General features: G+C 46.2%; 9 protein-coding genes across 23 annotated transcripts; 8 read left to right on the top strand and 1 right to left on the bottom strand.

Moving 5' to 3' along the window:
- Positions 1 to 83: 83 nt before the first annotated feature.
- LOC6619758 (anaphase-promoting complex subunit 4) lies at positions 84 to 2,873 on the top strand. 2 transcript variants are annotated; one of them, XM_032724387.1, is made up of 6 exons: positions 84 to 293; positions 369 to 611; positions 675 to 1,074; positions 1,129 to 1,299; positions 1,367 to 1,529; positions 1,591 to 2,873. In XM_032724387.1, exons 1-6 carry the CDS (start codon positions 182 to 184, stop codon positions 2,821 to 2,823), a joined length of 2,322 nt encoding a protein of 773 aa, XP_032580278.1. In that variant the 5' UTR covers positions 84 to 181; the 3' UTR covers positions 2,824 to 2,873. The 2 variants fall into 2 exon arrangements, with proteins under 2 accessions (XP_032580278.1, XP_002043972.1); XM_002043936.2 differs by having other exon boundaries at positions 1,129 to 1,305.
- A 188-nt stretch (positions 2,874 to 3,061) lies between these two features.
- LOC6619759 (pre-rRNA-processing protein esf2) lies at positions 3,062 to 3,986 on the top strand. The gene is made up of 2 exons (XM_002043937.2): positions 3,062 to 3,442; positions 3,516 to 3,986. The coding sequence occupies exons 1-2, from the start codon at positions 3,109 to 3,111 to the stop codon at positions 3,899 to 3,901; spliced, it is 720 nt and encodes a 239-aa protein (XP_002043973.2). The 5' UTR covers positions 3,062 to 3,108; the 3' UTR covers positions 3,902 to 3,986.
- An 83-nt stretch (positions 3,987 to 4,069) lies between these two features.
- On the top strand, positions 4,070 to 4,999 carry LOC6621826 (pre-rRNA-processing protein esf2). The gene is made up of 2 exons (XM_002045869.2): positions 4,070 to 4,579; positions 4,648 to 4,999. Exons 1-2 carry the CDS (start codon positions 4,303 to 4,305, stop codon positions 4,917 to 4,919), a joined length of 549 nt encoding a protein of 182 aa, XP_002045905.1. The 5' UTR covers positions 4,070 to 4,302; the 3' UTR covers positions 4,920 to 4,999.
- Positions 5,000 to 5,421: 422 nt separating this feature from the next.
- On the top strand, positions 5,422 to 6,160 carry LOC116802136 (pre-rRNA-processing protein esf2-like). The gene is made up of 2 exons (XM_032725396.1): positions 5,422 to 5,800; positions 5,869 to 6,160. The coding sequence occupies exons 1-2, from the start codon at positions 5,524 to 5,526 to the stop codon at positions 6,138 to 6,140; spliced, it is 549 nt and encodes a 182-aa protein (XP_032581287.1). The 5' UTR covers positions 5,422 to 5,523; the 3' UTR covers positions 6,141 to 6,160.
- A 452-nt stretch (positions 6,161 to 6,612) lies between these two features.
- Positions 6,613 to 7,421, top strand: LOC116802134 (pre-rRNA-processing protein esf2-like). Its single transcript, XM_032725390.1, has 2 exons — positions 6,613 to 7,001; positions 7,070 to 7,421. Exons 1-2 carry the CDS (start codon positions 6,725 to 6,727, stop codon positions 7,339 to 7,341), a joined length of 549 nt encoding a protein of 182 aa, XP_032581281.1. The 5' UTR covers positions 6,613 to 6,724; the 3' UTR covers positions 7,342 to 7,421.
- A 422-nt stretch (positions 7,422 to 7,843) lies between these two features.
- Positions 7,844 to 8,642, top strand: LOC116802120 (pre-rRNA-processing protein esf2-like). Its single transcript, XM_032725332.1, has 2 exons — positions 7,844 to 8,222; positions 8,291 to 8,642. Exons 1-2 carry the CDS (start codon positions 7,946 to 7,948, stop codon positions 8,560 to 8,562), a joined length of 549 nt encoding a protein of 182 aa, XP_032581223.1. The 5' UTR covers positions 7,844 to 7,945; the 3' UTR covers positions 8,563 to 8,642.
- A 422-nt stretch (positions 8,643 to 9,064) lies between these two features.
- LOC6619761 (pre-rRNA-processing protein esf2) lies at positions 9,065 to 9,837 on the top strand. The gene is made up of 2 exons (XM_002043939.2): positions 9,065 to 9,443; positions 9,512 to 9,837. The coding sequence occupies exons 1-2, from the start codon at positions 9,167 to 9,169 to the stop codon at positions 9,781 to 9,783; spliced, it is 549 nt and encodes a 182-aa protein (XP_002043975.1). The 5' UTR covers positions 9,065 to 9,166; the 3' UTR covers positions 9,784 to 9,837.
- A 195-nt stretch (positions 9,838 to 10,032) lies between these two features.
- On the top strand, positions 10,033 to 13,497 carry LOC6619762 (T-complex protein 1 subunit beta). Its single transcript, XM_002043940.2, has 4 exons — positions 10,033 to 10,133; positions 11,153 to 11,842; positions 12,084 to 12,711; positions 12,787 to 13,497. The coding sequence occupies exons 1-4, from the start codon at positions 10,131 to 10,133 to the stop codon at positions 13,071 to 13,073; spliced, it is 1,608 nt and encodes a 535-aa protein (XP_002043976.2). The 5' UTR covers positions 10,033 to 10,130; the 3' UTR covers positions 13,074 to 13,497.
- A 644-nt stretch (positions 13,498 to 14,141) lies between these two features.
- LOC6619764 (probable phosphorylase b kinase regulatory subunit alpha) lies at positions 14,142 to 24,069 on the bottom strand. Of its 14 annotated transcripts, none has more exons than XM_032724419.1 (13): positions 23,772 to 24,069; positions 22,824 to 23,423; positions 21,885 to 22,552; positions 21,333 to 21,656; positions 20,762 to 20,906; positions 18,403 to 18,732; positions 18,078 to 18,329; positions 17,701 to 17,865; positions 17,154 to 17,213; positions 15,868 to 16,430; positions 15,539 to 15,806; positions 14,884 to 15,481; positions 14,142 to 14,822 (listed from the first exon to the last, which is right to left on the bottom strand). In XM_032724419.1, the coding sequence occupies exons 2-13, from the start codon at positions 23,398 to 23,400 to the stop codon at positions 14,717 to 14,719; spliced, it is 4,056 nt and encodes a 1,351-aa protein (XP_032580310.1). In that variant the 5' UTR covers positions 23,401 to 23,423; positions 23,772 to 24,069; the 3' UTR covers positions 14,142 to 14,716. The 14 variants fall into 14 exon arrangements, with proteins under 14 accessions (XP_032580310.1, XP_032580316.1, XP_032580309.1 ...); XM_032724425.1 differs by having other exon boundaries at positions 15,868 to 16,292; positions 17,701 to 17,859; XM_032724418.1 differs by lacking the exon at positions 20,762 to 20,906 and adding an exon at positions 19,684 to 19,831.
- Between the last annotated feature and the right edge of the window lie 198 nt (positions 24,070 to 24,267).

The following is a 24,267-nucleotide window of genomic DNA, read 5'->3' as shown; positions in this document are numbered from 1 at the left end:
AAATGACTGAAGAATTGGACAAACCAATTTGTAATAGCTACTATTTCCGCTCATCTCTGATCGATAGCCTGATTATTTATCGATACACTGCGAAAGGAGCCGGCAAAGTGTAAACTAAAATATTATATTGAAATATTTTATGCGCAGTAGAGACGCCGCTTGCCAATTCTAGCGTGGAAAGATGGCACAAACGAGCTCCATGAAGTTGCTGGGCGCCCGCAACATGTCCTGCATTGTGGAGCGCATGGAGTGGAACAACAAGATGGATCTAATTGCCTACGGAACGGAAAAGGGTAAGCGTCTGCCTTCGAAATTGCCAAGAATCACCAAATAAGCTGCCAGTGGGCTTATCCCTTTCATGTTGATAGGTGAGGTGGTCATCCAGCGTCTGAACTGGCAGAAGATTGTCACATTTCCCACGCCCGGCGAGGATGTGCGGGTGCGTTCGCTCAGCTGGCAAATGGACGAGACACTACTGGCGGTTGGCTACAGCAACGGCAAGGTGGCGCTACTGGACGCCGAGAGCGGAACGATCATATCAGGCCTCATTTACGAGGACGACATCAAGAAGGTCTACTTCAGCAAGGCCATCAACTCGAAGGAGAACCTAGGTATGAGGATGACTATATGAGGAATAAACTATAGGGATTTGATTGTGTTATAAACGATTCCAGGAACGTACACATGTAATGTCAAGGATAAACACCGAAAGTTCCTGCCCAAGCTGCAGCCAATGACCAATATTGATCCATGCCTGAAAACCCTGGACCAAAAGTCCTTTCCAAAGGGATCGCCTTGCTTTCTGGTGGTGATAATGCGCAGCGGCAAAGTGCACCTACTGCTTCTGGGAGCCCTGCAGGCGGGCAGCATCGATCTCACCCAGCACATTCTGCATCCGCAGGAGTTCGATGTGTACGATGTGAGGATGAACGGAGACTGTAATGCCATTTATGCGCTTTTGCGGGACGGTCAGGAGCTGATATTGCTGCACTTTCAAAACCAGGTGCTGCAGGATTGCATGGCACCCATGCTGGAGCTGGCAACGCATTGTGCCCACATCCTGGAAACGAAGAAGTAATGCATTTATTTGCCAATAAGTTATGTTACTAACCATTGCTTGGCGCACAGCTATATTAATGACACGCAACAATGTTTGACGGAGGCATGGGAGACCGTGCAGTTGGAAATGGACAATAAGCTGACCAGGTACGCCAATTCCCAGCCGTACGGAGTGATATCTGCGCATTTTTTGGAGCTGCACGTCTTTGGATTCGCTACCTTCGAGGTAGAAGAGTTTTTGTTCGAGTGAGTGACTAATGTATTGGTCGATCCTCATGCTCATCATATCGACATGTTCATTTCTCAGGACTCTTTCCGAGAAGGGGTTTAAGAAGATTGCCAACTCGGTGGACCTCAGTCTAAGCAATCTGCAGAGCCTAGTGTTCAAGCAACTGAATGGAGCCGCCATCAACATGTTCTATTTCCTCAACACAATTGCGGGATTCGGTCGCATGTCGCACTTCTTTGAGGTTAGTTGAGGCTTTGCTGGTTTTCCATTAATTGTAACTAATCATTAGGCATCCTTTCTAGTCCCTAATATCTCCGGATGTGGCCAACGAAGCGATGCGAGCTTGTGGAGCATTTGTGCTCAAAGTACACGAGCTGCAGCGAACAATCGACACGTTGGCGTACGACATGAAGCTCTTTCACGCCTGGATGATATTCACAATACTCCGGCTGTCGCATCAAGAGATTCCCGATGACCTGGTGCTAACCGAGGAGGAGAACATTGCCATGGCCGACTTCATCTGCGCCATGGAACCGGAATTGGACGATCGCAGCGATGATGAGGATGAACTGGATTCGCAATCCGAAACGCCACCGCCCGCGCGCAGCAAATTCAATTTGGAACGGGTGGGCCAGTATCTGGACAATGCCTACCTCACACAGCCCTATCCCAGGGATCCAACCCAGCTGTGGGAGGAGATGGTAACCGAAAACGAATGCCTCAGCCACTGTAAACTGTTTGTCCCCCACGACACGAACCTGTCGCTTGTGCAGCAGCGCGACAAGATGTTCAATGCCATCGATGCCGTATTCCACAAGCCAACGGAGAGCATAAGCGGAAGTTTCAAGGTCTCCTCGACGGTGATATGCAACGACCTGCCGCCCATGGAGCCCGGCGAGGACCTCAGGGACAAGGATATCGTCACCTGCAGCTACTACGTTAACGAAGCGGCCAGGAGCGACATGTTGGCCTGCACTATCAGCGGGCAGGAGGCCATGATACTCGAGTTTAGTCGAGCGGGCGATGACAGCGTGCGCTGCACTAGAATTACACTGGAGCCAGGATTATTTACAACATCCGTGCCCGAAGATTTCTGTTACCTGCGCTTCGTCGACCTGCAGTTCTACAATGAATCTTCACTATCGATACTGGCCCAGTCCATAAATGCGGGACCTGGCATGCGACCGCATAGCTTCTTTATACAATTCTCACTGACCGCGGCGCTGAATTACAGCACACAGCACCGAATGGGACCTCTGGTCAAGCTGAGCGAGACTACTATGTCGCAAAGCATCCATGACATAGTCGATGGCGCCGCCTTCAAGGGACTGGACGGATTTAGCGACATGTTGGCCGTCTCGGGCAGCAGGAAGGTGGCCACCGTTCTCTCAGATCGCAAGCGCAAGATGACCATTTTCGAGATGGAAATCGAGGAGGAGGAGGACGACACGGAGATGTCGCAGGCCTCGTTTCTGGACATCAGCAAGGAGTCGGTGCTGGCTGGCGTTCCCGATGCGGAGAAACAGGAGGCGTAGTCTTTAATCTTTTGAATTTAAATTAAATGGATTGTTGTGTGATAACTTAAGATGTTTCCAATTCAATTCTTCTTGGTGGTCGAAAATAATGGTTAAGATTCTTTTTAGCCACGAATAAAAATGAAATAAATCTGAATAAATCAAATGATCTGTTACAAAGTACTTTTAAAGCGATATGCTTTTCTAATTAAAGGGTACCAACACATCGATAGCTCTTCGATAAAAACGTACACTGACATCGCTTGTCAAGTGTCATCCCTGATAGCGTGCGAAACGAAAACTGCAATGAAGAAAATAAAAAATAAATCAAAGCCAAAGAGCAAGCCCATTTCTATGGAAGTGGAGGAGACTGAGCTAGAGGAGGCGCGCTCGGATGAGTCGCAGTCAGAGGAAGGTGAGTCTGCAAATGGGGAGGCAAATCCCTCGGATGACGACGATGAAATGGAGCTGGCCAACTTCAAAGCCACCTCCAGTTCCTCGGCCCCCGTGAAGAAACGCAAGATGGGCATCATCTACATATCCAATATACCCAAGCACATGAATGTGACCCGCCTGCGGGAAATCTTGGGCGAGTACGGCACCATCGGCAGAGTTTACCTGCAGCCGGAGAAGCTGTCAAGTGAGTGGACCAAGTGGCATACATATAAAACCCACTGATTACCCAGTATATACTTTAATATCAATTACTTTAGGTGCCAAAGCGAAGAAGAACAAGCGTAAGCGTTATAATATCCATTTCACCGAGGGCTGGGTGGAATTCAAGTCGAAACGTGTGGCCAAACAGATCGTTCCACTGCTGAACAACAAGCAGATATCCGGGCGCAAGACGTCCCAATTCTATGACTCGCTGTGGAGCATGAAGTACCTGCCGCGCTTCAAGTGGGTCCATCTAACCGAGCGCATGAACTACGAGCAGGCGGTGCACAAGCAACGCCTACACACTGAGGTCTCGCAGGCCCGCAAGGAGACCACCTTCTTCCAGAACAATCTCAACAAGAGCGAGTTCATCAAGAAGCAGGTGAAACAGGCCAAGAAAGCGGAAAAGGCTCTGGCTGCCAAGAGCGACAGCGATGCCTGAGTTCGCGCTAGACTGTTGCATCCAATGTTTACCTGACTGCAAATATACTTAAATTAAATAAATATAATTAAATTAAATCATATAATTAAATTATTTGAAATTAGCGCCCCTGCATATCGATAATTTCGTCGATTGTGTGTGCGTGTCAATGCTACTTCAAGCTGAAGGAGGCCACTATGTCGCAAAGCATCCATGACTTAGTCGATGGCGCCGCCTTCAAGGGGCCCTCTTAAAATAGGGCTGAATAAATCAAATGATTACAAAGTGCTATAAAGCGTATAAATGCTTTTCTAATTAAAGGGTACCAACACATCAATAGCTCTTTGATAAAAACTGTCAACTGTCATCCCTGAGTGCGTGCACTACAAAAATTTATTTGATCGGCGAGAACGAAAACTAAAATGATGAAAATAGAAAATAAATCAAAGCCAAAGCCAAGCCTCAAGCCCACTCCCATGGAAGTGGGGAAGGCCGAAAAGCCTGATAAGCCGCAACCAAAGAAAGGTAAGTCTGCGAATGGGCCATCGTCCCCTGCTGAGAAACCCGAGAAGATGCACAAGATGGGCGTCATCACCATATCCAACGTACCCAAGGACATGACCGTCCTGCGCCTGTACGAAATCATGGGCATGCACAGCCTCATCGGCAGAGTTTACGTGCAGCCGAAAGAGCTGTTAAGTAAGTGGACCAAGTGGCATACATATAAGAGTATTACCCAGTATATACTTTAATCTCGATTACTTTAGGTTTCAAGACAAATAACAACCACCGTAAGGGCTGGGTGGAATTCATTTCGAAAAGTGGGGCCAAAAAAATCGCTCGAGAGCTAAACAACAAACCTATAAGCAGAAAGACTTCGTCCCCATTCTATGGCTTGCTGTGGAACATGAAGTTCCTGCCGCGCTTCAAGTGGCACCATCTACACGATCGCATGGAGTACGAGTATGGCTTTGTGTACAAACGCCGTCGCGTCATCAAGAAGCAGGCGAAGAAGGCCAAGGACGACGGGGATGCCTGAGTTCACGCTAGACTGTTGCATCCAATGTTTACCTGACTGCCAAATATATCTTAATTAAATAGATAAAATCAATTTTAATATTTAGGCGCGCTAGATTATTTGAAATTAGCGCCCAAGCATTGCATATCGATAACTGCAAAACTTTCGATTGCTGGGTTGTGACAATACTAGTTTTGGTATTTAAGTTCATGCACGCGTTAGCACATTTCCGGTGTCGGTATTTCCACCCGATAGCCGCGCGTTATCGATAACAGCCATCGACTGTCTCCATTTTCTTGAAATTGAAATTAGCGCCCCTGCATATCGATAATTTCGTCGATTGTGTGTGCGTGTCAATGCTACTTCAAGCTGAAGGAGGCCACTATGTCGCAAAGCATCCATGACTTAGTCGATGGCGCCGCCTTCAAGGGGCCCTCTTAAAATAGGGCTGAATTAATCAAATGATTACAAAGTGCTATAAAGCGTATAAATGCTTTTCTAATTAAAGGGTACCAACACATCAATAGCTCTTTGATAAAAACGTACACTGACATCGCCTGTCAACTGTCATCCCTGAGTGCGTGCACTACAAAAATTTATTTGATCGGCGAGAACGAAAACTAAAATGATGAAAATAGAAAATAAATCAAAGCCAAAGCCAAGCCTCAAGCCCACTCCCATGGAAGTGGGGAAGGCCGAAAAGCCTGATAAGCCGCAACCAAAGAAAGGTAAGTCTGCGAATGGGCCATCGTCCCCTGCTGAGAAACCCGAGAAGATGCACAAGATGGGCGTCATCACCATATCCAACGTACCCAAGGACATGACCGTCCTGCGCCTGTACGAAATCATGGGCATGCACAGCCTCATCGGCAGAGTTTACGTGCAGCCGAAAGAGCTGTTAAGTAAGTGGACCAAGTGGCATACATATAAGAGTATTACCCAGTATATACTTTAATCTCGATTACTTTAGGTTTCAAGACAAATAACAACCACCGTAAGGGCTGGGTGGAATTCATTTCGAAAAGTGGGGCCAAAAAAATCGCTCGAGAGCTAAACAACAAACCTATAAGCAGAAAGACTTCGTCCCCATTCTATGGCTTGCTGTGGAACATGAAGTTCCTGCCGCGCTTCAAGTGGCACCATCTACACGATCGCATGGAGTACGAGTATGGCTTTGTGTACAAACGCCGTCGCGTCATCAAGAAGCAGGCGAAGAAGGCCAAGGACGACGGGGATGCCTGAGTTCACGCTAGACTGTTGCATCCAATGTTCTTAATTAAATAGATAAAATCAATTTTAATATTTAGGCGCGCTAGATTATTTGAAATTAGCGCCCAAGCATTGCATATCGATAACTGCAAAACTTTCGATTGCTGGGTCGTGACAATACTAGTTTTGGTATTTAAGTTCATGCACGCGTTAGCACATTTCCGGTGTCGGTATTTCCACCCGATAGCCGCGCGTTATCGATAACAGCCATCGACTGTCTCCATTTTCTTGAAATTGAAATTAGCGCCCCTGCATATCGATAATTTCGTCGATTGTGTGTGCGTGTCAATGCTACTTCAAGCTGAAGGAGGCCACTATGTCGCAAAGCATCCATGACTTAGTCGATGGCGCCGCCTTCAAGGGGCCCTCTTAAAATAGGGCTGAATAAATCAAATGATTACAAAGTGCTATAAAGCGTATAAATGCTTTTCTAATTAAAGGGTGCCAACACATCAATAGCTCTTTGATAAAAACGTACACTGACATCGCCTGTCAACTGTCATCCCTGAGTGCGTGCACTACAAAAATTTATTTGATCGGCGAGAACGAAAACTAAAATGATGAAAATAGAAAATAAATCAAAGCCAAAGCCAAGCCTCAAGCCCACTCCCATGGAAGTGGGGAAGGCCGAAAAGCCTGATAAGCCGCAACCAAAGAAAGGTAAGTCTGCGAATGGGCCATCGTCCCCTGCTGAGAAACCCGAGAAGATGCACAAGATGGGCGTCATCACCATATCCAACGTACCCAAGGACATGACCGTCCTGCGCCTGTACGAAATCATGGGCATGCACAGCCTCATCGGCAGAGTTTACGTGCAGCCGAAAGAGCTGTTAAGTAAGTGGACCAAGTGGCATACATATAAGAGTATTACCCAGTATATACTTTAATCTCGATTACTTTAGGTTTCAAGACAAATAACAACTACCGTAAGGGCTGGGTGGAATTCATTTCGAAAAGTGGGGCCAAAAAAATCGCTCGAGAGCTAAACAACAAACCTATAAGCAGAAAGACTTCGTCCCCATTCTATGGCTTGCTGTGGAACATGAAGTTCCTGCCGCGCTTCAAGTGGCACCATCTACACGATCGCATGGAGTACGAGTATGGCTTTGTGTACAAACGCCGTCGCGTCATCAAAAAGCAGGCGAAGAAGGCCAAGGACGACGGGGATGCCTGAGTTCACGCTAGACTGTTGCATCCAATGTTTACCTGACTGCCAAATATATCTTAATTAAATAGATAAAATCAATTTTAATATTTAGGCGCGCTAGATTATTTGAAATTAGCGCCCAAGCATTGCATATCGATAACTGCAAAACTTTCGATTGCTGGGTTGTGACAATACTAGTTTTGGTATTTAAGTTCATGCACGCGTTAGCACATTTCCGGTGTCGGTATTTCCACCCGATAGCCGCGCGTTATCGATAACAGCCATCGACTGTCTCCATTTTCTTGAAATTGAAATTAGCGCCCCTGCATATCGATAATTTCGTCGATTGTGTGTGCGTGTCAATGCTACTTCAAGCTGAAGGAGGCCACTATGTCGCAAAGCATCCATGACTTAGTCGATGGCGCCGCCTTCAAGGGGCCCTCTTAAAATAGGGCTGAATAAATCAAATGATTACAAAGTGCTATAAAGCGTATAAATGCTTTTCTAATTAAAGGGTACCAACACATCAATAGCTCTTTGATAAAAACGTACACTGACATCGCCTGTCAACTGTCATCCCTGAGTGCGTGCACTACAAAAATTTATTTGATCGGCGAGAACGAAAACTAAAATGATGAAAATAGAAAATAAATCAAAGCCAAAGCCAAGCCTCAAGCCCACTCCCATGGAAGTGGGGAAGGCCGAAAAGCCTGATAAGCCGCAACCAAAGAAAGGTAAGTCTGCGAATGGGCCATCGTCCCCTGCTGAGAAACCCGAGAAGATGCACAAGATGGGCGTCATCACCATATCCAACGTACCCAAGGACATGACCGTCCTGCGCCTGTACGAAATCATGGGCATGCACAGCCTCATCGGCAGAGTTTACGTGCAGCCGAAAGAGCTGTTAAGTAAGTGGACCAAGTGGCATACATATAAGAGTATTACCCAGTATATACTTTAATCTCGATTACTTTAGGTTTCAAGACAAATAACAACCACCGTAAGGGCTGGGTGGAATTCATTTCGAAAAGTGGGGCCAAAAAAATCGCTCGAGAGCTAAACAACAAACCTATAAGCAGAAAGACTTCGTCCCCATTCTATGGCTTGCTGTGGAACATGAAGTTCCTGCCGCGCTTCAAGTGGCACCATCTACACGATCGCATGGAGTACGAGTATGGCTTTGTGTACAAACGCCGTCGCGTCATCAAAAAGCAGGCGAAGAAGGCCAAGGACGACGGGGATGCCTGAGTTCACGCTAGACTGTTGCATCCAATGTTTACCTGACTGCCAAATATATCTTAATTAAATAGATAAAATCAATTTTAATATTTAGGCGCGCTAGATTATTTGAAATTAGCGCCCAAGCATTGCATATCGATAACTGCAAAACTTTCGATTGCTGGGTTGTGACAATACTAGTTTTGGTATTTAAGTTCATGCACGCGTTAGCACATTTCCGGTGTCGGTATTTCCACCCGATAGCCGCGCGTTATCGATAACAGCCATCGACTGTCTCCATTTTCTTGAAATTGAAATTAGCGCCCCTGCATATCGATAATTTCGTCGATTGTGTGTGCGTGTCAATGCTACTTCAAGCTGAAGGAGGCCACTATGTCGCAAAGCATCCATGACTTAGTCGATGGCGCCGCCTTCAAGGGGCCCTCTTAAAATAGGGCTGAATTAATCAAATGATTACAAAGTGCTATAAAGCGTATAAATGCTTTTCTAATTAAAGGGTACCAACACATCAATAGCTCTTTGATAAAAACGTACACTGACATCGCCTGTCAACTGTCATCCCTGAGTGCGTGCACTACAAAAATTTATTTGATCGGCGAGAACGAAAACTAAAATGATGAAAATAGAAAATAAATCAAAGCCAAAGCCAAGCCTCAAGCCCACTCCCATGGAAGTGGGGAAGGCCGAAAAGCCTGATAAGCCGCAACCAAAGAAAGGTAAGTCTGCGAATGGGCCATCGTCCCCTGCTGAGAAACCCGAGAAGATGCACAAGATGGGCGTCATCACCATATCCAACGTACCCAAGGACATGACCGTCCTGCGCCTGTACGAAATCATGGGCATGCACAGCCTCATCGGCAGAGTTTACGTGCAGCCGAAAGAGCTGTTAAGTAAGTGGACCAAGTGGCATACATATAAGAGTATTACCCAGTATATACTTTAATCTCGATTACTTTAGGTTTCAAGACAAATAACAACCACCGTAAGGGCTGGGTGGAATTCATTTCGAAAAGTGGGGCCAAAAAAATCGCTCGAGAGCTAAACAACAAACCTATAAGCAGAAAGACTTCGTCCCCATTCTATGGCTTGCTGTGGAACATGAAGTTCCTGCCGCGCTTCAAGTGGCACCATCTACACGATCGCATGGAGTACGAGTATGGCTTTGTGTACAAACGCCGTCGCGTCATCAAGAAGCAGGCGAAGAAGGCCAAGGACGACGGGGATGCCTGAGTTCACGCTAGACTGTTGCATCCAATGTTTACCTGACTGCCAAATATATCTTAATTAAATAGATAAAATAAATTTTAATATTTAGGCGCGCTAGATTATTTGAAATTAGCCCCCAAGCATTGCATATCGATAACTGCAAAACTTTCGATTGCTGGGTTGTGACAATATTAGTTTTGGTATTTAAGTTCATGCACGCGTTAGCACATTTCCGGTGTCGGTATTTCCACCCGATAGCTGCTCGTTATCGATAACAGCCATCGACTGTCTCCATTTTCTTTGTCGCTTTGTTGCGCCTGTGTGGTATTCGAAAATTCTGTGATCATAAACCGAATAATTACGCAGAGAAAATGGTAAATTTAAAAGGAACAACTATGTTATTCGATTGGTTTACGGTGCGGGCTATTGGCGTTGCGTGAATTCGCCGTATTTTCATTGATAATTGTGGCCAATTCGGCGTTTTCATTTGCCGGGTGTGTGTGTGAACGAAGCGCAAGCCATTTTGACAGGCGGCTTGCACGTGAGCCATGGACTCCGATTTCGCCTGCCACTTCCAGAACCTTCTCCTGCTGTCCACGGGATCACGGTGAATTGGCCCTATCGCTAGATTGCTGGCCGGGATCGGGTCGAGCAGCTGGCGGAGAACCTTCGAGATGCATTCCACGCCGTTTTTGCTGCCGATGAATCACTCGGCGCCGCTCTCCCTCGTCCGCCACTTTTTGGGGTTAGGTCGAGTCGAAATGGCTGCACAGAGCGAAAAACCATAACAATCTGACATAGAATACATATATATCCTGAATATTTTCGCATCACAAACGCATCTGGTTTGCAGTGACTTCGGATTTGGCCATGCCAGCAGGCAATCCTCGCCAGAAATTGCAGCATATTGGCCAGCCGCCTCCCATTGTCAAGATAGCATTCTTGATCTGTCGATGAAAATATCATAATGGTATTTTGCAATGTCATCTTGGCATCATATCACATTTTTATCATGCCAAAGTATTAAATGTTAAAAAAATTTTATTTTGCAAAAAAAAACCAACGAACTGATGTCATCTTAACTGAGTGTTTTAGAATCTGGAAACGTCTTTAAATTTGTGTCATAAATGTGTGATTTTTTCCATTGATCTAATAGAAGCCTTAAAAATGGTATAGGATATAATTTCCTGTAGGCATTCATAGTAATTACGAATTAGCTTTACTTGCTTCTGATGATTAATCCTCCATGAGATCTAAGTGTTGTTAGTATGCAGTTTTGTAATTAAATTAAGTCTCAAGAGATGTTGCCTTGTTAGAAAATTTATACACTTAAAAATTATTGGAGGTTTCAATCGAAATAATTCACACCAATTGATCACGATTCGTCTTGCAGGAGATGTCCTTAAATCCCGTGCGCGTGCTCAAGAATGAGGCGCAGGAGGAGAAGGCCGAGATGGCCCGTCTGTCCTCGTTCATTGGCGCCATCGCCATTGGTGATCTGGTGAAGAGTACGCTGGGTCCGAAGGGTATGGACAAGATCCTGGTGGCCACCGGACGCAACGCCGGTCAGGTTGAGGTGACCAACGATGGTGCCACCATTCTGCGTGCCGTCGGTGTGGACAATCCGGCCGCCAAGATTCTGGTCGATATGTCGCGTGTGCAGGACGAGGAAGTGGGCGATGGCACCACCTCGGTCACCGTTCTGGCCTCGGAGCTGCTGCGCGAGGCGGAGAAACTAGTCGAACAGAAACTGCACCCACAGATCATCGTCTCTGGCTGGCGTCAGGCCACCCAGGTGGCACTGGAGGCGCTCACCGCCGCCGCTCAGGACAACTCGTCCAATAACGAGAAGTTCCGCAACGACCTGCTGAACATTGCCCGCACCACGCTCTCCTCGAAGATCCTGCACCAGCACAAGGACTTCTTCGCCAATCTGGCTGTGGATGCCGTGATGCGTCTGAAGGGCTCCGGTGAGCTCAAGTCCATACAGATCATCAAGAAGTCGGGCGGCACTCTGGGAGACTCCTTCCTGGACGAGGGCTTCCTGCTGGACAAGAAGCCCGGCGTGCACCAGCCACAGCGTGTAAGTAATGTTTCCAGTTCCATCGTGCTACCCATCCCCTGCCTCTGCTGTCTATCAACGCGTCAAAATGACTGTGAGCTATGTGGATTTGACTTCATATCACAGCCATTTTGACGAGTTTGTTGGGCAGCCAGCCTCATCAACGTGAAAAGTCGTGCGTGCAAGTGAATTTTCAAGACCAAATAACAGAATCTCATGATCTCATACATGGACCATACATGGCTGCTCTTCTCCATCGCAGATTGAGAATGCCAGAATCCTGATTGCCAACACGCCCATGGACACCGATAAGATTAAGGTGTTCGGCAGCAGCATCAAGGTCGATTCGCTGGCCAAGATCGCCGACCTGGAGATGGCCGAGAAGGAGAAGATGAAGGAAAAGGTGGACAAGATCCTGAAGCACAAGTGCAACGTGTTCATCAACCGGCAATTGATCTACAACTATCCGGAGCAGCTGTTTGCTGATGCCCATGTGATGTCCATCGAGCATGCCGATTTCGATGGCATCGAGCGTTTGGCCTATTGCACCGGCGGCGAGATTGTCTCCACCTTTGAGAATCCCTCGCTGGTGAAGCTTGGCGAATGCGATGTCATCGAACAGGTGATGATCGGTGAGGATACGCTGATGCGTTTCAGCGGCGTGAAGCTGGGCGAGGCCTGCACCATCGTGATCCGCGGTGCTACCCAACAGATTTTGGACGAGGCTGATCGTTCCCTGCACGACGCCCTCTGCGTGCTGGCAGCCACCATCAAGGAGTCGCGCATCATTTACGGCGGCGGCTGCTCCGAGGCTCTAATGGCCACCGCCGTGCTGAAGAAGGCGGCCGAGACACCCGGCAAGGAGGCCATCGCCATCGAGGCCTTTGCCCGTAAGTCGCTGAAATCATCCACATCATATGCAGGGGCTGGTTCCTAATGAAACGCTTTTGTTATTCGTATTACAGGCGCTCTGCTGTCCCTGCCCACGGCCATTGCCGACAATGCTGGCTACGATTCAGCCCAACTGGTTTCGGAGCTGCGCGCCGGCCACGCCATGGGCAATAAGACTCTGGGTCTGGACATGGAGCTGGGCAAGGTGGCCGATGTCCGTGAACTGGGCATCACCGAGTCGTTCGCCGTCAAGCGCCAAGTTCTGATGTCCGCCTCCGAGGCTGCCGAGATGATCCTGCGCGTGGACAACATCATTCGCTGCGCTCCACGCCGACGCGTTCCCGACAGGGGCTACTGCTAGGCGCTTAAGTATTCTTGTTCTAGGATCCTATTTTTTTTAATTATGAACTCTCGTTTACCATCATCGCTAACCTTACACGTTCTGTTTACACTAATAACCCACACACAACACATTAGCAATTATATCACACGCCCCACTCTCAAAGTCGCACACTTACTCGCTAAATTTGTCCCCGTCGTGTAATCCTTCTAATTAATTGTGAAACAAATTGATGTGTTGCAAGCTGAGCTTTTGATTCGAGGATGAGTGCGATCAAACCAAAACATTTCAAAAATGTCTAAAACTCCATCAAAACCAACAACTAAACGAACTTGTAAATGAATACATTTGTTGTAAACATTTGATGTGCGCAAATTGAAGACCATTAAACAGAAAAAAAAAGGAATAAATGATAAATCATATATTTATGCTTAACAAAACTAAACAAACTGCGTTCTTATTTGGACCACAATTATTTCCCGAATTTTTTATCATAACTTGGCTAAAAATGGTCAGAATGCGAAAAGAGTAGCATTTCTGAGCACTGGAGAACCAATGTTTTCAATCCTCATCACTTTTCAGCCGATTTGGGAAAATTAATTTTTGGGTCAAATTTTTCATTTTTTGTAAGGGGTAACATCATCAAAATTTGCAAAAAATTGCCGAAAAATAGAATTTTCTTTTTTGAACACAGTTCGATTGGAAATTTAATTACGAGCTCAACGAGGTATGACATTTTGCATTCAGGCAATTATTTTTAAAATTGTGGCAAAAAAAACTGAACATTTTTAGACGGAAATTCGGAAAAACGGATTTGGCCTAAAATGTAAATAAATTTTTGGCTAAAAATGATCATAACGATTAAAGAATAGCTGTATTGAGCAGCTACTTACTATTGCTAACTAAAACTATCACTTTTTGGCCGAATTTTGGAAATGAATTGTTTGACCAATTTTGCAAAAAAATAGAGTTCCAATTTTTAAGCCAAGTTCAATTGGCTTCAAATACGAGCTGATTTGGTGCTGGAATATTTCATGAAATTTGAAAAACACGCAGTTTGCTCCAAATAATGGCAGATTGATAGACTCGTCAAACATTGCAAACACATTTTTATTGTAAAACTTGCTGCGCGTTCAACTTTACAATTCAAACGTATAATAGTAATATATATATAAAATAGGGTCATTTTAAATATACAAAAGTTAAAACAATCAAAAGTGTTGTCGCTGTAAAACAGCCGCCAGTACAAAACACAAATCTGTATCGAGCAGCATGGGTTGGCTCACTAAACGGGTTAGGATCGGTTTTTGGGTGTAGTACATCCCATCCATACGTACATCCATATGTGGGCTAATACCATTTTGAATTGGCTTGCATTTCATTTGCAATCGAAACAAAACGAATACGTTAACAAAGTTTTTTTGGGGAGGGTGGTCAAAAAAATATATACATGCGTCTGCTGACTAAAATTATCGTTGGGCTGGGGGGTCAGAGGTCAGAAAGAAAGAGACAGCAGATAGAGGCAGGATCGATCGATGAGAGAGAGACGAAGCGAGGGCGCTAAGCTGTGTGCGAGCGAGCGGGAACGAGAACGAGAACGGACGTATCCAGTGTTGCAGAGATTTTGGCATTACAATTAAGTGATTAGGTGTACGGCCGCCGCTTTAGGAGATGGCGCACTCCATCTCCCCATGCTTGGGCACACAGTCGAGCACAAGGGCCACCGCCCGGGACATGTAGGTCATGGTGCCATAGCTGCCACTGGGAGCACTGCAATGCAAATGGTCAAGGATTAGTAGAAGAACCTATCAGTTAAGATGGCTCGACTCACCTGTCGTAGAGATGCTGGCATATGTAGGCGGCACCGCCGCAGAGTAGCATCCCGGAGGCGGCCTGCTGCTGCTCCTTGCCGTCCTTGATCTTGGCGCAGCACAGCGTTGCATCGCCCTGCACCTTGCGCTGATCCTCGAGGAACAACTGATTGGCCTTGTGCACCAGATGCTCCACGTAGATGACGCCACCCAGCGAGGGCACCATATTGTGCTCGGTGACGAGTGTGAGCACCATCAGAGCCTCGACCACCAGCTGCCTGTACTCGGGCTGCGGTATCTGGTTGAGGGCCGTCTCCACCTCCAGCGCAAACTTCAGTTCGCCCGGCGTCATCTCCTGCGTGAGACTCTGCTGCAGGACACGTCCCTCGATGGCCAGACCCTGGCACTTCTCCAGTACGGTCCACACGCGCGAATAGAAATCGCGGGGCACACGATTGAGGGCGCCGTCCAGCCGTCGCCGGCGCAGCCACTGACCCTGCCGGTCGTCAATGGTGGCTATGAGCGCATCTTCGCCCTCCGGATCACCCAGGCCGATCTGGCTCTTCTTGCTAACGCGGCTGCTCTTGCAGCTCACAATGGACAGATTGCCACGGGCGACTGCAATAGAAATAAATAGTAAGTGTGGAATTGTTTTCGACTATGCCAGCTACGCACCGCTACTAACAGCAAACTCCTTGCCGCTGAGTATGTGATACAGGAGATTTTTCATCTCGAAGGGCGAGAGGTTAAGTAAATGCTCCGACGCCGCCTCGCCGTCGCAGTTGAGGGTGCGGGACAGCTCCTTGGCCATCACCTGGATGATCAGGCCGACGCGCAGGCGTAGCATCTCGTGGAACAGCTGCGGCTCGGTGCGTATGAACATGGCCAGGTAGACCATCAACTCCTGTGTCAGCATCGCCGTACTCTCATCGTCGCCATAGGCCTGATTGGTATGTAAGCACACTAGTCAGTCGATAACTTCCATATCACATTGGATTACTCACATCGTGGATGAGCTGACGCAGCTCGACTTCCGGCAGCGGCGCCGTTATGGTGTGCTCATTATTTGGTGGCATTCCCACGGTGACCTGCTTCTGTCGGACGAGCAGATCAGTGACCGCTTTGGCCAAATCCTCCACCCGTTTGCCCAGCATGCCGGCCGTGTGACGGACGAGTCCCCAGAGCTTCTGCTGGCACGCCTTCTCGTAGAGTCCCTTCAGCAGATCCCGCACGGTCACCACGCGTCCCTCTTCGAGCATGCCTTCGGATTGGGAAGAATCGTGGTTATTCTCATGTGGGCTCATGTTGTTGTGATTGCTGATGTTGCTGCTGCTGCTGCTAATGTTGCTAGTGTTGCCGATGCAATGGCTATTATTGCTGTTGGCGGTGGCGGAACTCGGATGGGCGGCATTATCCGGATCGGTGCCGGCTGAAATAGTAGCAGCATCGATGATCACCGTGGGCAGGACAATCGTTGGGCTCTTCTTGGAACCATCACCTCCACCTGCGCCACCACCACCACCAGCCAGTTCCAGCACCACATCATCCACAAACGCTTGCTCGAGCTCTTTAGTTTTAACGTGGATTTCAATTCCGTTTTTTTGTTTGAATGGTTTGGTTGGTTAGTCGGGTTAGGATTGGGTTTTGAGTTTGATTGGGTGTTTGTTTGTATTTTGGGTTAGTGTCAGTGGTGAGCGCGAGGATCATGCGGAATGTATGTGTGTTTCATGTGGCGTTAGATGCGTGAAAGTAAAATAAAATGTTAAAGAATTAAAGTACGTTAGAAAAACATGGCCAAACTGTGAGATTAATAATGCTAGGCTAAGACATAACTTAAAGCAAAGCGGCTAGTGTGTTTAAATACAGTGGAACTTCTTGCAATTGGATATTTAATCATTTTGAATGAATGCAAGCAATACAACGAAGAAGTTCCACTGTACTGAAACCACAGTGAAACAAACTATTATTGTTTGGAAATCATAAAGCATAAAAGCAATAACCCAAAGCAAAGCGATGATGCAATTCAGATGGCATGTCAGTTTCGAAAATGGCACATGTCACACCATAAAAACAGAAACAAAGAACAAAGAGTGGATACCATGGGTGGGGTAATCGATTCCAATGCCAATCAGTGGGATCTGGGTAGTATACAAGTGTATGGAGAAGGGAGTAGGGAGTAGGATGTGGAAAGTGGAAGGTAACCGTGGGATACCGTGGGGATTTCAATGGATACATGTATGTAGCCCGCACAACAACAACATTCAACACAACGACGAATCGACGGACTTACCGGCGTTATTCGCATTCGGAGTGGCATTCTCCTCCGACTTATTCTTGAATCCCAGGCCGGCTGTTAATCGCCGAGCAGCAGGAGTGCGGTACGATTACGGATACGGAGGACGAGGCACGAGACAAAAACGACAGGAGTACGGGGTAGAAACAACGCAGTGAGTACAGTAAATGCCAAATAAATGGTACAGAGCCCACATTTAGCTCCAGTTACCTATTACTTAAGATCTACTGCCACAGTTAAGAGAAAACCCCCTGTTTTAAATATGTTTAAATATGATGAAAATTATACTCTCTTAACTGTTGCAGTTTTAACCTTCGGGTTTAAAGTTAACCGAGTGTTTAAAGGTGAGAGCGTGTATTTTTGGCAAGTGCATGTGCTTTTTCTTTTTGTGGCAATTGTTGAGCAGTTGTGTGTATAATGTTAACTAAATACAGGCTGTGTTCTCTCCCAAAAAAAAGAACATCCAATTGCGAAGCAAAGCTGCCCCAGAACCTAGCTTTTAAAGGTGGAATGTGGGCAGCGTTGATTAGAAATACGAGCTTACCCGTATTGAAGTCCAGACCCTGAGTGTCCACCAGGTACTGTAGGATGTCGCCCTGCTCCTCGAGATTCTCCGTTTCGCGCAGCATCGCAATCAGCTCCTCCACCTCTGTGTCCGCGAAATTTGTTTCGGCACGATGGCGTTGTATTAAAATTTTTGGCACTGTTACTATCAAAATCGCAATTCGGAACGAAGATGGGCCAATCGAAATTATGCATAAAAAATGAATGAAAACAGAAGGCAGGAGCCAGAACGAAAAATTAGCAAAAGTATAGAAATCAAGAGAAAATATTAACTCAACTAAACTAAACTAACTAAATTGATTGCAATTATAATTAAAATACATTAAAACCTAAGTTTAACTATAAAGGCAGACTAACTCTCTTGCTGGCGCACAAACTCGCTGCGTCTGTCGATCGCCGAGCGACTATGATGCGGATCCACCGGATAGATGTTCTCCCGAATCAGCTCGTTGCCCAAGCTCAGCGGTGAGCTGGTGGGTCCCTCCTCCGGCGTCGTGGCGAACACACTGACGTGGCTCTGCTTGTTGGCCTGCAGCCATGGTGGTGGCACAATCGAGGACAGGCGACGTTCCGTCAGCGGCGAAGGTCCCTCCATGCCCAGGTTATCAGCTAAAATACGATACAAACGGCATTAGTATTCAGTAGTACGATGTGCTGCTATCAAAGGCAATCAATCACTCACAGTCCACGTTGATGGAGCGCGTCTTTTTGATGGCTCCCTTGCAGGACATGCGTCGCCTCAATGTTCGCGGACGCAGTTGTCCGCCGCGCAGATTCATGGTGCTGCGATTGCTGAACGAGCGCAGCAGATGCTCATCCAGATAGGTCTGCACATCCGGATGCAGGCGGTCCGGATAGCCGTCCTCGGTGCTGCCCAAAAAGCTCAGATCCGTGATGGCCGAGGTGTTGAGGAAGTCCTTCAGGCTGCCCAGCATCACGCGGGTGCCATTGATGTAGCCCGACTTGAGTTTCCTCATCGTCTGGATCATGGCCAGCGGGATCTTGTCCTGATCTGTGAAGTTCCGCAGCGCATCCAATGGAATTGTGTTAGCTTTTCGGTTTGTCACATTGTGTTCGGTTCATAGCAATGAGTATGTGGATCATGATCTGGTTGGGATGCTCGGTTGTGGATTGGATTAGGAGCGCCGCTTAAGAACTACGGGTTAGTCACATAAAATACAACATAGTAACCGATAGATAGAAGCACACGATTCCAGCCACCATATGGCAATTAGTCTGCGTTTCGCATTTTCAGTTAGGTGCAAGCCAAATGCAGTGCAAATACTTAGGAAAACGTTTTATTCACAAGTGTGGGGTTATTTACGCAAAGTAGTATTCTGTATTTCTCTGAAGTGATTAGCTTTTGAGTAGTACTTTCTTGGGAGAATATGTCGTTTTCGGTCTGTGGCGTAAAGTGTATAGATAGTTTAGAAGTCCAGAAATCCCAGGATAGTTTAGCAGCCAAAATTGCTATATCTTGAGGAAAGTGATCGAAATCTAATGGAAGATTGCCATCTTTATAATGTGTTTTCAACTAAAGGTACTGTTCTAACTCGTTTCGTAGATGACTTTCACAAGATATAGGTGTATATAGGAGTGTGTAGGGTGTGGAAAGTAGAGGATAGTTTGTACACTGAGAAAAGCGAGCAGAAAGAGCGAAAGCAGTCAGGCATTTACGAAGCAGACACAAGCACGGGTCACAGGTCACAGATCAAAGATCACAGATCGTAGATATCAATTGTTTGGCTTTTTTTTGTATTGTGTGTAAGCAGGAATGCAGTGGATTTCTTGGAATCGAGTGTTTAATTGCCATTTTTGGGTGCAAAGTGGGGATCGGATTTCGATTTGGGATCGGGTAATTTTTGGTTGGCAATGCAGAATCGAGCTGGGTGGTTTGGTTTTTACTTTTTTCGTATAAGTTTTTATTATTTTTTTTGTTTGTTTGTTGATTTCGGGTAGTTACCTAGCATATAGTGGGTTGCCATTAGTGTGATTGTCGGCCTGCCCAACATGTGACGCCAATTGTTGGTCAAGAATGCTAAATTTGTGGTAAAATTGCTGGCAAGCAAATCGGGATCGCGTGTTGTATAATATTCTTCATAGTCGATATGCTGTGTATGTATGGTTGTTGTTGTGGGTGTTGCAGTTGTTGTGTATATTATATTTATTTGGGATAAAATAAAGAGAAGAAAGGATGTTTTTTTGGTTTTGATTTTCATTCTCAATATTCTTTTGACATTTCATTGGCCAATTTTCGGGAATTTCTGGGGCATGGGAATGGAAATTATAGGGTAATACAAGTCCAGAGCAGAGCGTTGATAAATAAATTAGCTAAACTAAAGCTACATTTAACCAAAAAAATAATATATCACGGTTTAAACAATCGATTGGAATGTTTAAAAGTACTAGTATTCAGACCGCAATTGTGTGTACAAGATATTTATGGTATAATATGTGTGATTAACTTTATATAGTATATGACATACAGTATGTAGCATATATATCATATAACACATAGCATATAGTATATATGCATTAATAATATTACCATAACCAAACTAAAGCTAACTAAAAGCAATAAACAACTAAAAAGCGGACAGTAAAGTAACTAATTTCCAGAAGCAGCTGCCCAAAACTGGCAACAAACTTAAGATCAACAACACTTAAACAATTTCCAATTTGTTTTCGAAAGACAAAGCATTTGAAGAGTCCCAAAATTGCAGATCTTGAGCAACCGATTCCGTTCAAATTGAGTTAACGAGACGCGAGTGTGTGCATTTGTGTGTTTCGAGTGTGCGTGTCAATTAATTGATAAACAATACCAATACCAAAAGCAAACCCTTGCAAATTAATTCAATTCAACAAAGCAATTCACAAAAAAGATATATAAAACAGTCGGTGGAGGGGGGAGGTGGAGCATTAAAAAACCCGCGCACAATAAACAATAGATAAATCAAAAGTAAAAACAAAAAAAAATAGTAGTAAAATAAAGACATGGAGTGAAATAAACGATGCACGGCTCTCTCTCTCCGTTGACCGACCTAGATGGATGCGCTTCAGCACCAGGGTGACCAGCGGACGACCCAGCAGATCCCAAGCGGACTTGAGGAAATTGATCTCGCCCTTGAGGATGTCGATCATGAGTTCGTTATCGGAGGCGATATAGAAGCGCGACAGGTCGGCGAACTGATGCGTAATAAACGGTAGAAATCATAAGTCAATCGTGCAGTCACTGGATGCAAACCGATCTACAACATAAACTTGGGTTTTGTGTACAATAACTTCAATAGTAACACCCTCTTTATCGATCCTTTTCAATATTCTTCATCTAGGGTTAGCGAATTGCTATGTATTTTCCAAAAGAGTATAGTTAATTGTTTAATAAGCTGTTTTCAAAGCTACAATTGTTAATAGATATAAGTACTCCTTAAAACCCAAGCCATTGCCATTCCTAATGTCTAGAGCGGTTTGCATCCCTGACCGAAAATACAGTGAAAAATATATAAAAACATAGAGCATGTGGTCATGGGGGAAGTCTGGGGGATTTGGGGAGGGGCTGGCCGGGTGGTTTGGCTAATCCGAGACGGCCAACTGGACTCCATTCACACTCACCTGCGGCGTGAAGGCAAATATGCGATCCTTCAGCGAGTAAAGCTTACTGGTGCTGAGGATGCCCACATCGCGGGACTTTCTGCCGCTCAAACCCAGTTTCCGATTGCGTCCCAGATAGGTGTACAGGTGACTGAGGACTCGGGCTGGCTGCACCTCAATGGGCGCCACCTCTGCGATCGTCTGCACGTGCAGATCGTGCTCGGCCAGCTTGTCGCGTATCTCGTTGTCCTCGGCAATGATGACCACTTGGACGACGACGTCCGGCTTCTTTTGAGCGCCCAGGCGACGATTCAATGGATCCAATTCGCCCACAGCCAGAAAACCCTAAGCAAATAATAAAAAGTTCAATTAAAATCCAATCAAAGATAAGGAAGAAATTGCATATAAAAAGTATAATGATTTTGAAAGTATTTTATATGCAATTTCGTGGCCTAATCGAATGCCCTCAGCTGTGCATCTAAACACACCAACTAGATCGATAAAAATACTTTACAGGGTCGCCAATGCGTCCATCTATCTTTAGCTAAGAACTACAGCAATAGAAATGCTCACCTCCTGCAGCAATCTGCCGAGGATGAACAGGGACTGGCCCCACAGGAAGGGACAACGACCGACCACTTCGCGGACCTGCGATCCCGGCTTCTGATACTCGAAGCCCACCAGATCCTGCGGCACTGCATAGCTCTCGGGAACGAGTAGAATGCCATCTTCCGAGCGCACCATGATCTTCTCCAGCCGGCTAGCGTACTCCTCCACCGCACGCTTGTCGCTCTGGAAGGCGTGGAACAGGATTAGGTAGCAGTAGAACAGCGGCCACTCGCACTCGATGTTCTCGAACATGCGCAGCTCCCAGCGCTCGTAGTATAGCCTCGAGGGATCCTCCTTCGGTGTGCGATAGCCATCGCGCAAGAATCTCTTGCAGCCGTACTTGCCCTGCAGACGGGACAAAATGGCATCCTTGGTGTTGTGTATCAGCTGGGCATCGTCCACAGCAAAGGCGGGAAAACCGATGACGCACAGCAGTCCGGAATCCAATTCCTTGCTGTTGGACTCGCGCGGCAGCATCGACTGCAGCACCGCCTGGCATTTGTGGGCCTCGTCGGCCAGCACATGGATGACACTGGCCGGACCGCCACGGGCTCCGAACAGATCCAGCTCGTTCATGGCCTCCAGCGCCGCCTTGGCCATGCCAATGGAGCTGGCATTCAGCTCGGGTTCACCTGGAATATGCACATACATTAACGTTTATCTAATCAGATTTATTTAATTGCAAAATGTGATTATGCTGATTTCAATACTTTATGCAAAAGATAAGATAATGAGCTTGTTAATATTAATTTTGCGTTACTATTTCATTCATTTGATTAAAATTCAATTGAAATGGTAGCTAACAATTTGAAAGATAAGAATGTAAACAAAAATATTGCTAAATCACAATCCATTTCTTTAGCGCACTATACAATATTTAGTTATAAATATACATATGCTCACCATGATTGGTTTTATCTCCGCGCTCCCAAATGCCATAGTCGGGAATCGAGTAGGCTGACTCGATGTAGAAGACCAGATTCTGAATGAACGACACCTCGTCCAGGGAGAAGACGATCTGCAGGCCGGAGGCCGTCATCTGGGCCAGGATCAGCAGGTACAGGGACACGGCATCGATTTGCAGATGACCCCACTCATTGTCGGCGACCACGGGCAAGCCGTTCTTGCTGGAATACTTGGCGTGCAGCGAATCGTAGGGGCTCTGGGTCATCTTGAACTTCTCCACCTTGTCCTTCTGGTTCATCATGGCCATGAGCAGGCCGCGCATCAGCTTTACACAGCTCTGCTCCAGCTCGTAGCACTTGGCCCGATCCTCGTCCTGATCGGCAATCTTCTTGTACGCCATGGACAAGCCCCAAACGGCCAGGATGCAGTACACATTGTCCCTGATCCAGGCGTGCGAGTTAACATTGGAGGCGGGAAACAGACCGGTGACCGGTTCCTGGTGGGCCAGGATCAGACGATGCACGATGCGCTGGTAGTAGTCCAAACGGACGCCCGAATTGCTGCGAGAACGCATCGTGGATACCTTGCCGGTAAGTTCTGGAAATGATAGGTATACATGTAAGTATGGTACAGATACAAATCCTACTGATTTATGTTCCTATTATATACATACAGGTATTAACTATCTTGAATTTCCTACGTTTCTATAGAATCTATAGCAATACTTTAGCTGACAAGCATACATATGATCTTGATTCCCTTGCTTATCGACATACATACATACATATTTGTTTACAACGTTGGTTATTAGAGTTTATTATGGTTCTAGGAAAGGTCAGCTGCGAGGGCTATATAATATGGGATTACTGCTGCTTGGGCGTATGGAATGATTGTTGATGATATGATTGTTGTTTACCATCCACGACGCGGGCACGCTCAACTTACATAATATCGGATCGGTTGGGATCGCTGTGGATCGTTTGTTGTGGTTCGGAGGAGTGGAGGAGGTGGTGCTTGAATCCCAGAGCTCCTCGGAACACCTCGGGGCCGCTAGAAGCCGTTGAATCCGTGGAATTCGCCGCGAGGACAGCGCATTCTCTCCGGGATGCGGCGGATGGCGGTGTGGACCGTTGCCGTTCGAGTTTCGACGTTGGGCTGCTCACTTATTTGCGAATAAATCGAATAAAATTGCAATTAAACTAATGCAACTAAAGTCAACTCAATGTCACACAGTGTGACCAGCGTGCGTGCAGACGATAAAGCTGCTCTAAAAATACTGGCGAAATACTGTTTTTCTTTTATATTTTTGCCTAGTGAACAAATTTGCAAGTTTAAGAAAACCTAATTTGGAATAATTTATGTAGGCAGAGCGACAGTCAATTACTGTTACATTTAATTAAGAACTTTAGAATTAGTCATTTTTTAAATGCATTAATTGCGA

This window comes from Drosophila sechellia, chromosome X (genome assembly GCF_004382195.2).
Source record: "Drosophila sechellia strain sech25 chromosome X, ASM438219v1, whole genome shotgun sequence".
Taxonomy (NCBI): domain Eukaryota; kingdom Metazoa; phylum Arthropoda; class Insecta; order Diptera; family Drosophilidae; genus Drosophila; species Drosophila sechellia.
Note: the sequence above shows the minus strand (reverse complement) of the source record. Positions and strands in the feature narration are given on the sequence as shown.